Source organism: Silurus meridionalis, chromosome 6 (genome assembly GCF_014805685.1).
Source record: "Silurus meridionalis isolate SWU-2019-XX chromosome 6, ASM1480568v1, whole genome shotgun sequence".
NCBI lineage: Eukaryota > Metazoa > Chordata > Actinopteri > Siluriformes > Siluridae > Silurus > Silurus meridionalis.
Window position 1 is genome coordinate 18,748,228 of NC_060889.1, and position 12,665 is coordinate 18,760,892.

A 12,665-nucleotide genomic window follows, 5' to 3' on the forward strand; every position below is an offset into this window, starting at 1 on the left:
CAGCTAGTTCTCTCACCGGGCAGCACCTGTGTGAATAAATGCAGACATTTCACTGGGAAAGGAACACCTGTTGTGGAAATGTGGAGAAAAAGGGCTGGCATTTACAGGTGCATTCTCTTGAGCACAAACTTTAAAATCATGAGGTAAGATTTCAGAAGCATAAAGAGACTGTGGGCTAACAAACTGGCCTAGATGTTTTAGGAATTTCAGGTGGACCATGTTTAGCATAAGATATTACAATGAGAGAGAGAGAGAGAGAGAGAGAGAGAGAGAGAGAGAAGACCTGCACATCATCTACATCACTTTATCTCATTACAATCTGCACTTGTTTATGAGGAGAGTTTGATTCCGAGTTAAACGGAATACACGGCCATGTTTATGTTCAGAGGCAGTTTCCCAATTTAGCATATAAAAGACGAAATGTTTAAAATTACTCTCTAGTTTCTTTTCCACGGCGTCTTCAAATACAGCGAGAAGTCAGACTATATCTATTCTTCTTAGGAAGTTATGTAAGACTGCCTAATGCTTTCAAATGCCAAGAATAAGGAGCAACCTAAAGATCATTCATATGTATGAGGTGTAAGAATGCAGGTCTTTATGCCACCATCACAGCGTCAAATACACATTTGCACACTCCTTCACACCTAAGGGCCATTTAGAATAGCCAGCCTGCTGGAATGCTTTGGTAATGGAAAGAAACCTACCCATGCACAGAAACCTGAGCTCTGGATCATACCTTAGAGCTGTAAGGCAGCAACCCCAACCTATTGTGCTGACTTTCGCTTCAGATTTTTAAACTCCACATGTTTGAGTTACAGCTGAGTATCTAAGCATTGAGTGTCTTGCACAAAGAGTCAATAGCCGGCAATCAGTGATGCAGGGATTAGCGTTTAAATTATTACAACAAGGACCCCTAAAAAACAAGTAATACATAACAGATAGAAAGGGTGGGATGGCTGATTATATATATGTTTAAGAGTACAGGAAAAAGTCCAAACTGGTTTCTCCATACACTCACGGACTCATGTCTAGTTTTGTATCATGACAATAAAGGTATTCTGAAATCAATAATTAATTATAGACAATGTAGTAAAATGTTCATCTTTGTTCTGCTGCCATAGCTGTGTGTTTCATAACCACTGAAGCTACTGTATTATACATGCATCATGGCTACTTGACCAGGTGTTGCTTTGTTTTATTTGTCATTGTTCTGATGTTTGTATTATTGCTTCAGCTGGACATTTTGGCTCGGGTTTGATATTGGTTCAAAATCAGTCGGATTTCCCTGTCTCTGTCTTTCTCTTTTCAAAATGGTGTATATTTTATTCCTGAAACAAATTTATATATATATATATATATATATATATATATATATATATATATATATATATATATATATATATATATTCCGTAGGACATCCCAGAAATCTAGTATATCACCTCAGGACACATCTTTTAAAACATGCTTCCATGGGTTTTGCATTATGCCATGCACAATTTGCCAGCAAATGCATGCAGAGAATCAGCTACTAGGGAGTATTTCAACACGTCTCTGATTGGATCTTTTATCAGATATTGGACCAAACCCAGAGCTCTGTATCATATTGGGGAAAGTGTGATATGTGTTGAGATCAATATACACACAGAAAAATAGGGGGATTGTTTCTGTACATAAAGGTACACTTGAAACGAAAGTACGCTGTAAGGTACAGGGAATGATCGTTAAGGTGACAACTGTGGTCCTAAGGTACAAAATCAGTTCTTACCAATGTTCAGAGCAACGTTGCTGCTGCCCTGTTTGAAGCATTTGTACATTTAGGTACACTTTTCTGTGTAGTTTTGATCATGGTTACTGGTTTAGATGAAAGAATATGGATGGTTTTTATTATTAGATCATTGGTGGTGTCTATATTTTTACAACTTTGGTCCTGGTGCAGAACAAGTCCATGTCTGAAGGTCGGTTTCATTATCAACAGTCTGCAACTTCAGCACGCATTTAGCAATCACCTTTTGATTTTTCATGACTTTATCATCCTTGGTTATCAGAAATGACACGTGAGCTGAGTGATATGCTTTGAGACTGGTGAAGGATATTCCTGTGTAGACTCTGGTAGCTCTGTGGTGGTTTATGTAGGACGGTGGTCCTGGAGCGCAGTAGTCTTTGTCTCTTTTCACTGTACCAATTGCATATGGTTGAACTTACAATAAATGGGAATTGACATAAATGTGTGCACGTGTGAGACCACATCCATGTACATAGATATTGTGTACCCTAGTGTTGATACCTGCTACCTGCTTTTTTTTTTTTTTTTTTGGTGGATTGAAGCCACTGAAGTGAAACGTGTTCTTGTTCAAACTAATACAGAGCCCCTTAGTCTGGGGGACTTTATAGGGAGGAAGGCAATGACGTGAAATATTTCAGGAATTCTCTTGAGTCTCTTTCTCCCGTGAGAAGTTTATAGACCTGCCTTGATTGCAGGACAATATTCAATGACAGACTAGTGAAGAGAGAGAGAGAGAGAGTGTGTGTGTGTGTGTGTGTGTGTGTGTGTGTGGCCGGGTTGAGTGTGTTTAAATCAGTCTGTTTTACCCGTCAGTGTTCCGCCATGGAGGAGAACCCGCCTCTAGAAGAGAAGAGAAAAGGAAAGTAGCAGTGACAAAGTGTAAACGATAGGAGAAAGAAGACAAGGAAAAGAAGGGAAGGAGAAAGAAAAGCAGCACTCCCTCGTCTGTTCGCTTTTCTCACACACTTCCTCACCTCCCCCTGTCTGTCTGTCTCTCTCTCTCTCATTCCCTGCCCTTCACTCACTCACCCACTCGCTCCCTCTGTCTCTCCGTCGTTCACTTGAAGAACAGAAAGACAACATGAAGGAAAAGGAAGGACACTTCTTCACCGGGCGCATCGGAGTCGAGTGAAAGTTTGCTCGGAGGATAGAGGAAGAAGCAGGAGGACGTGGACGGGAAGGAAACGCGCAATACAAAGTGCAATGAAACGAGCATATGGAGTCGTAAACTGTAACCGAGTGTAACACCGTGTAACACAGTGTAACGAGTTCGCCTGCTCGTTAATGTGTGACTCAGAAGCTAAGCGACTTTCGCACGCGCGCGCTCGAGCCTCCAGTGTGTGTTTCTCCCTGCTCTCGGTCTCTCTCTGAAGTTCGCGCGGTCATCACCGGAGTCGGAAACTCGCATCAGGTTCCACACTGAGAAGCGTGCGCGCGCGCGTGTGTGTGTGTGTGTGTGTGGAGAGGAAGGGGGTACCCGATTGAGGAAGAGTGTGTGCCTGGACTGTGGACCGGAGGACAAGGCTGTTGTTGCAGCCATGGCCGGGGCGAAACCGGGAGTGCACGCGCTCCAGCTCAAACCGGTCTCGGTGCACGAAACGCTCAAAGCGGGAAGCAAGTTTATCAAATGGGACGAGGTAAGCGGAGAACGTGTCTGTGCATGGGTTCACGGGTTCACTGTGTGCCTCCTGAAGTGAAGTGAAGTGAAGTGAAGTGAAGTGCTGCATTCAGGGTCCCGGATGAAGGCATGTAACTTGGAGCAGTTCTTTATGGGGGTAACTGGCAGCGCGTGACTGACAGCCGAGTGCTAATGAGCCAAACACGAATTCCTGTCCAACAAGTTCCTCTAACATGCAGGGTTGTTTTTGTTTATTTGTTTGTTTTACCTCCATACACAACACAATACATGACACAGTGCTTGGGCACTTTTCAGTATCCGTCGCGCGACTGTTTTGGTTTGTTTGTTTGTTTGTTTGTTTGTTTGTTTGTTTGTTTGTTTGTTTGTTGTTTTGTTTGTTTGTTTGAACTCAAGCGCGACAAACGACAAATCCTAAAATGATAGCCCCATCTAAAATAAATAAATAAATATTTAACAACTTATCTTGGTGCAATATCCAAAAAAAAGTTAGACAACACTTTGACAATCTGTGATTCTCAGATATTTAGAAGGTGTGGAAGCCCTAATCTTTTCTAACTTTGCACCAACAGCATTATTCTGTTTGTCTATGCCAAATATTGACAGAAATGTAAACAAAAAAAAAGAGTCTGCATTACTGTTGAAGCGTTAATTACAATTCATTACCTCCTGTCAAGACATGGTTTCACTTCTCGCTTTAGCGTCTGGTGACCATACGTGATCTAGTAGAAAACTTTTTTTGTGTCCAACAATGAAAATTACTTTTCATAACATGATGCACAAACATGACAGCATGCTGGTGTCACCTCACAGCTCTGCAGTTCTGGGTTCGAGCCTGACCTCGGGTTACTTTCTGTATAAAGTTTCACATTCACATAACCCAGGAATTCTCCAGGTTCTCCAGTTTCCTTCCATATGACAAAAACATGCCCATAGATGGATTGGATGAGGTCAAATTTGTGAATGGGAGTGTGCGTACCACCCTGAGACTGACTTTTTTCCCATCAGTGTTGTATTTCTTAGACCTGGAGTTATCGGAACAGGATCTAGATCCACCTCCATCCTGATCCAGATTAAGCAGTTAATAATAATGAATAGGGGAATGAATAAACCTTCTTGATGGAGGATGGAGGAAAAAGTCTATTAGAAATTTTAAAACTGTTACTCAATTTATCACATTAAGTTATTCTGTGGTTTTTATTTAATTTTTGTCATTTATTTTTAATCTATTTTTACATTTTTGTCCAATTTTAATAACGAAGCTTAGCCTTACTTAATGTTTACTTTACTTAAGAGTCAATATAATCTATCAAAAAATATTATCCTTAGTATAATTAGACCTCTCACCCAATTTATTTTCCTCTTTACCTGTTTTACCTGTTACTCGGTTACTCTGGTAGCTCAGTAGGCAACTTATGAATGAAAGCTTGTACGTTTAAATCCCAGTACCACCAAGTTAACACTGTTGGGCCCTTTAATAAGTCCCTCAACCCTCAGAGACTCAGTTGTATAAATGAGATTATTGTAACTCATTCTCTATAACAGTGACTGCTAAATCTCTAAAATTGTAAATATAAAAGTGTAAAAATGTGTGTGTTCCATATATGGAGGCTTTGGCTGAATTTTTCAGAATGTGTTCAGGTGATTTAAAGCCTCTGTTTAGCTTTTTATGGTCCTCTAAAAGTGTTGTAACCACTGCCAGTCACTGATATTGTGGTTGATATGAAGGAAGCCATTATTAGGACATGATTGTGTAAGAAGTTGTTGAACTGCAGAGTTTGTACATCTCATCAGACCAGTGTCTCATTAATAATTAACTGTACAAGCCGCGATTGTTCATGAATGGCTCGCCGTAATGTATTTGCAATGTCTGTAACGGTGTTTTTTTGTATGTGTTTTTATGTATTAGACAGATACATATTTTGCATGACGATTTCAGATCCACGATTCACGTTTCCATTGTTATTTTAACAACCTGTGCTCATTTTGCCTACTCCAAGGGTACTAAACTGATCTCACCAAACACAACCTGTACAAAGCATGCAGGTTACATCTAAAGGGTCTTCATAGATTTGGATGTGGATTAGTCACTGTACCGCAGCGCTTTTTATTAGACAGTGATCGCAATTGTAAATGAACCTTACAGGCTGCAGTCTGGTATGATGTTTACTCATCCAAATATCAATTGTGTGTGCATTAGCAATTTATTTATTACAGATGGATGAAGCTTCTCTTATTTGACTACTGCACAAGGATTACTAAAAAATGATTTCTGATACACAGAGATTTAGTACTACACGGTGATTTATGTAAAGCATGTACATGGTACACTAAAGGCGCTATATTAGTTATATTTTTATATATATTATTTATATGTTTTTCAACACACAAAGCACTATATGTTTACTAGTCCAAATATTTTAATACCTGGGATGAATACTATTTCCGTATTTCAAAATCTGAACTCTGGTAGAATTTTCAGGAGGTTGAATGGCAGTGACATTATTTCTGTGGCTCACCTGTTATTCCACATTCTGATTGATGTTAAAGAATACCAGGCACTTATGCTGAAGATGCCATATAGTCTGGGGGAGAGGCAATTATAGCTAGCTAGGCTACATTCCAAACCACATGCTATTGTCCTAAATGGTTGCTGTATGAATAAAATAGTGCATTTCATGAAGCAACGAAAGTAGAATTGTATGTACTATTTAGAATATAATGTAAGGGACAGCACTGTGGTGCAGATGGTAGCATTAGTACTTTATTCCTCAAGGGCCCCTGATCTGAGCCTAAGCCTGAGCTGCTGTTTTTAGAGCTTTATATGTGTCTGTGTGGGTTTCTTCCCGTTCTCCAGTTTCTTCCCACTTGCCAAAAATATTCCGGTAGGTCAACTGGCTACTAGGTGTCTCATAGAAAGTGTATTCCTACTTCATGCCCAGTGTTCCTCGCACAGGCTATGGATTCACTATGATGGATAAAATAGGATACGGTTAATGCATTTCAACAATGTGTTGTGATTTGCAACATAACCCTAGTTGGCTGTTTTGCTTTTCTAAACTGGTTTGAGTGACAACTGCTTTTGATTTTTGAGTGACGACTTTGAGGACAAGCGATTCGAATGACACCAATGGCAAGAAAAGTCAGAACAGATACATGGTTATAGGATGACATCTCAAAAGATTAAATTTAGCACGTTATTTGATATGTTTAGCTTCAGTATATGTTTAACTGAAATTAGTGTGTGTATATATTGTAAGGTCCCCTGGTGGTCTAGTGGTTAAGATGCAGCGCTCCCACCGCTGCGACCCGGGTTTGATTCCCGGTCAGGGAACCATCCCCAGCCACTCTCAGTGCCGGTCCCAAGCCCGGATAAATTGGGGAGGGTTGCGTTAGGAAGGGCATCCAGCGTAAAAACATGTGCCAAATCAAACGTGCGGAGGATCCGCTGTGGCGACCCCTAACGGGAGAAGCCGAAAGAAAGTTTGTAGTGTGTGTATATATTGTATGCTCCAGAATGGGACAGACTCTAAACACAACGCACACACAAGCACATTCTTCACACTTACATCCAGCTGTTTGAACATTAAATAGGATAGACAGATGCAGGCTAATGGATTCACAAGCTAATGGGTACACGCCTTGAATTACTCTTGTTATGGTGAATGTTTGGGTGTAATGGGAATGCAGTCAGATTACATTTCCATATCGCAGTAATTGCCTAATGTGCTTCTGCACCATCGGATACAATATCATCAAGATGATGTGGGTTTTTTTTTTCTTTTTAAACGCATGATCACTTGTGGGTTTTGTTTTGAATTTTGAGGATGTTGACTGTCAGCATACGCCATTGTGGCAGTTTTTTACAATTGAATATCTTTTATATTTAGATAAACACACAACACTGTAAGATTGGGGTACAATATAATATAATTTATATGACTTAAGCGGAAAGGTTTTTTATCTTCGCAGGCATGGACAATGATAAATAAATAGCTGAGAGTGTAACAATGGATGTAAGAATAAGGACTGAACTGGAAAGGCATACAAAATTCACAAAATTTTATATTGCACATGTTCAGTAAATTGTCATTAAATGTCTTATTTTGTATACACACAATACATCTGTAACTCCAAAATACATAAACCAGACATAGTATATGATTTCCTTATTTATGGTTGCATTCAATCTTCACTTATGAAACCCAAACGTGTTCCAGCATGACTGTGTTCCTGTGCACAAGGCCCATAAAGATATCGCTTACATGGATTTGAGTGAAAGATCTTGAGTGGAAGCTATAGAGCTCTGACATCAACCCTAATAAACACCTTTAAGATCATACCCGCTGACTGCTCCCCAGAGCTCCTCACCCTACATCAGTACCTGACTTTACTAACACCCCTGTGGCTGAAGGAACACAAATCTCCACAAGCACCCTCCAAAATGAAGTGTAACATCTTCCCAGAAGTGTTGAGGTTATAATAGCAGCATGTGGGGGTTAAATGTGGTATGGGATAATCAAAAAGCACATACCAATTTGTGATCAGGTGCCTACAAAATCTGGTCCATATAGTGTATAATAATATAGTAGGCTACTGAATATTTTGACTTTTTTTTGCAATGAAGTGCCAGAGTGAATTCTTTGGCTTTTCACCAAGTGTTCTGCCGGGAAAGGCTCTGGATTTGCCGTAATCGCCCTTAGGTTTACAGCAGTTACTGATATTGCAGGTTTTTGTTGTTTTATTTCTCCTGTAGTCTTCGGTTTGCAGTAAAGTTCTCTGTTCTCAACAAAGTGTCCGGAACTAAACCATCTGTGGGCCCAGGAAAAAAAAAAAAAGTCTGCTGACTCTGCAATATTCACGAGTCACACTCCTCTGTGTCCTCTGAGGGAATTTGCAGGAAGTGTTTAGGGTTGTGATTAACTGTGTAAAACTGTAAGAGACAAGATGAGACCTTTTCTCTTGCGCCTTGAAATGAAGTGACAATGAGTCAGAAGAGGCGTGTGAGGGCGAATGAGAGACTGATGTAAGAGCTGTGTGTGAAACAACGACGTTTCATACAAAAGAGCTGGGACTAAAGAAACAGTGGAAGAGTTGCGTCAGGGATAGTGGGAGAGCAAGACAACTAAAGACAGGAAATGTGCTGTATTAGTATTGTCGCTTTTCCTATTGCAGGAGTTTAATAACGGATGATAAAGACACATAACGATACGAGCACTTAAAGTATCAGCAAATTTGATTATTCTGGACTAGAGATCTTTTGTTAATCTGTTTATTGTGTATAAACATTTAACTGTTGTATATATGTGCTTCAGCAACCATATTGAAGATCCTCCAAAATTGATATTCTGACTAGTTTATACTGCTCACAAGTGTAGCAAAGCTGCAGTTGTGACGGCTTTTTACACAGAACCCCTCCGTGTTTATGAGCCTGCCTTGTTTGTGTGTGCATGTGTACATTTCTCTCCAAATAACTTCCTGATCCAGATTACATCCAGAGCCAAAACATTTCTGTCTGTCCCTCTGTCTTTTCTTCCTGTGTCTCTCTTTCTCAGCATCGCTCTCTCTCCCCATGTTTCTTGTGTACCTCTGTGTAGCTCTCTTACCCCATATATCTTTCTCATTCTATGTCTTGTTTTTCTAGTATCTCTCCAAGTATATCTCTTTCTTTCCCAAGGTTTTTTCTCCATTTCCTTCTCTCACAGTGGGCTTGTCTCTCCTCATGTCTCTCCTCATGTCTCTTTTGGTCTCTGGTTATCTCTCCCCGTACGTCTTTCTTTCCCATGTCTCTTGCTTTATCTTTCTTTAACCTCATGTTTCATTCTTCTTGTATTTCTTTTTCTCACCATTTCGTCCTTTTTTTGCCCATGCTTACAGATTTAGTATGTCCCTGTCTTTTTTTTTATTCCCTTGATTATCTTTCCTGCCTTTATCTCTCTCTTTCTCGCTTTTTGGCTTTTTTGGTTGATCTTGGATTAGCTCTATCTGAACTCAGTGTTGTGCGTGTAAAGTTCTTGCCGATGTCCAGTTACTTACGAGTTTTATCTAAGAATGTGTCTGTATAATTTATTGTAGAGGCTTATTTTTCTGCTAAATTTTGATAGTGATACTGCTAGCGATAAACCAACATATTATTTGTACAGTTTCTCACAATGGTAAAGAAAAATAAATAAATGAGGCCTGGGTTATGTCGTTCACAATCTACACTGGTATGGGCCTATGACCGGATAGGGAAAGATCTGGGGAATATTTAGTAATACATCAGACTTCTAACTGCCTGTCACAGCTTTCTGTATTAGCAGAGAAAAAGAGGGTAATGCAGCAAACACTAATGAAAAGTGAAAGTGTTACGTTTGTATGAAATAACACCTTTTTTATACACACCTGCCTTCTTACTGTGTAACTACCTGTTTTGACTTGCTGTTCTTATTTGTGTGTGTGTTTGTGTGTGTTTGCGTAACAGACACTAAAGGCATTGAAAAAATGCGGGGATGCTGGGATGTATATGCTTAGTAGCAGATTCCTTCTGGGAATTAGTCTTTATTCATACAGGCAGTAATGTGTGCAAGCCACAGATCAGGTGAAAGGTTTCCATCAGGTACATAGATAGAATTTTAAAGGCTTTTGGAATAGGATGAACGCAAAGCTGCTTTTTAAGGAAAATGCAATAAACCTCTCTCATCTGGGCCCCATGCAGCTAAATAAATATGGTTTAATAGCCTTGATGTAAAGGACAGCACGAGCAGCGCATCGGGTTTAGCCTGCCGTAAATCAGCAGCAGTGTGTATAATAAGCAGACTGATTAGAAAAGAGCTAATGAAAAAGGTGTGATGCTATAAACTGGCTGTGTGAACAGAGTTTCATAGTCAATACCTGCTTCGTGAAGGAGGTTTTTAAGCTTTTAACAAAAAATAAAGGGATTATAATTGAATACATACAGTGCCCTCCACTAACATTGGCACCCTTAATAAATGTAATCAAAGTTTTTTTAATAAAAATCTTTTGTTAATTTTTTTTCTACAACATTAGGACGAAAATGCCTTTGTTGAATGTATGTGTGGTACATTTTCAGCCACTTTCACCATCCTTTTCCCAGTGCAGAGAGACCATATAAACACACATCCTCTTTTAGGTTGTTTTATAACAATCCAGGCTGACTTTTTAATATTCAATCTTCTCGTTTTGTAAAGCTCACCACACTCACTGCCGAACATCACCGCTATGTTTCTCATGTTTCTCCCCCTGTTAAACAGAAAGTCATGGTTAAACATGAAAACGACCGTTTCCTTTTCTCCCAAGTGTGCTAAAATAGTAAAATATCAGTAAAAATACAGATATATTTTATATATATATATATATATATATATATATATATATATATATATATATATATATATATATATATATATGACTCAATAGGTGTGCCAATATTTGCCACCTGTATATGTTTTTTTTTTTTTTTTTTTTTTTTTAAATCAATGTGTTGAGTTTGCAAAATCATGATATCTACCAGAGCAGAATTTGTTTATTTAACTAAAAAAAAAAAAGGTTACTAAAATAAAGACAGCATTCTTTACTTGTATTCACCAGGGGTGCCAATATTAGTGGAGCACATTGTACATTATAATTTTGAAAAAAAACTAGAGACCATAGTTGATTTAGCCTGAACTTGTTATTAAAACAAAAGAATGTTATAATGGCATTTCCTTTTCCTGACCATTAACCGCTTCTGATTGGACTCCACCTACACTTATCGTTGTGCACTGGGTGGGTCTGATTTCTTTCTCCAGTTTACAACATTATGGATCTAAAAGAAATGAATGGAATCTAATTAAAAAAAATTATAATTAGGGCTGAAATTGTAGTTTTGTTAGAAATTTTGCTTAATTACAATTTGCCCACCCAGAAAATTATGAGCAAAATAAATAAATAAATGCTCTTGCTACCGGAATATGGATATTGGGTTTAGACTTGTGAGAGCAATGTTGGACTTTGTCCTGTGAATTTTGGGACAGGTCTAAGTTCTCAGCTCGCTGGCATGTGACCTGACCAGTTAAACAGGTGTGCCAGTTACAGACACATGCTGTGGAGGCTACTTTGTAACTGTAACGTAAAATTCATGAAGTAGCTAGCTACACTAAGAGAAGTACATCTCTAAATTATATGAATAATAAAACTTTCCTTTGCTGTATCATATCCGCTGATGCGGACATCGACATTTTAATTTCTGGTTTACATAGGTTACAATTAAATATAATGTTGTTTGCGAAAGTTGTAAAATACATCATTTTGTTATGACATGCAGTGCACATACTAATGCTTGTTCTAGTCTAGTTTGTAGTGCTGAACTCAGTTAAGCTTTTTCTAGATAGATCAATACAAGCTGTATTTTTATTTTTCACATCGTAGGTTTTGGTTAACCCTGACTGGACATGACTTCACTGTCCTGAGCGCTGCGAAGCAGACAAGCTTAATTACAGTAACCTCCTGCCTCTCCTGTCTCATTCGCTTCACTTCTCACTCTCATGTTTCCCATTCACTCAAACCCCTCTTACACTCTGGCTTTGTGAAGTGTTTACCTTGTCCTCCACACATCCTGTTTATGGTGAGGACAGACGTACACACTGCATAACGTACATTACACAATATGCACATATGTCCCAAAGATGTGGTATTTTATGTGGTATGGCTTTCCCCAGGCTTTACAAAGAATGAAACATGAAAGAGTTTGCTCTGCATGCAAACATGGCTTCTGCTGGTTTCGCTCATCTTAGGAAAGACTTTTGTGCTACAGCTTTGCAAATATGTTGTTCCGAATGTTAAAAAATGTGCTTTTAATGATCATTCGGATTGATACTGCATTTTACTTAACTCAGAACTTGGTTAGAATTTCATGTCTTTTGACCACTGAACATCTGAGATGTAAAAAGTAGAAAACCATAGACACCTCCTCAAAGATGTAAAGCCAGAGTTCTAGATTTCTATCTATCCCATGTGAAATGAGAGAAACGGTACTGATGTCTGTGTATATGCAGTACTTATTAACTGATTTATGTAGCCACAATAATGTCTTAAGCTGAACTGGGCAATGACTCTTCATGTAGTGTTTCCATATTGAGGAGACTAATATTAGGCAAATATTGTGATAAATGTATTTACACACGTTTTTTTTTGCTTTCCTGAGCAATTAAAATGTGCTCCTAGCCTCTTGTTTGCAGTTCCCTAGTGCAGCTGATCTGTAAGGC

The 12,665-nt window shown here is 38.9% G+C and overlaps 1 protein-coding gene across 4 annotated transcripts in view; it reads left to right on the top strand.

Moving 5' to 3' along the window:
- Positions 1-2,560: 2,560 nt before the first annotated feature.
- Positions 2,561-12,665, top strand: part of plcb3 (phospholipase C, beta 3 (phosphatidylinositol-specific)) — a 59,473-nt gene continuing 49,368 nt past the window's right edge. For 2 of the 4 annotated variants that reach the window (XM_046851039.1, XM_046851040.1), the window contains exon 1: positions 2,561-3,421. In XM_046851039.1, the coding sequence (XP_046706995.1) occupies positions 3,323-3,421 (99 nt within the window). In that variant the 5' untranslated portion in view covers positions 2,561-3,322. The remainder of the gene's footprint in view (positions 3,422-12,665) is intronic. The other 2 variants (XM_046851042.1, XM_046851041.1) reach the window with 2 other exon arrangements.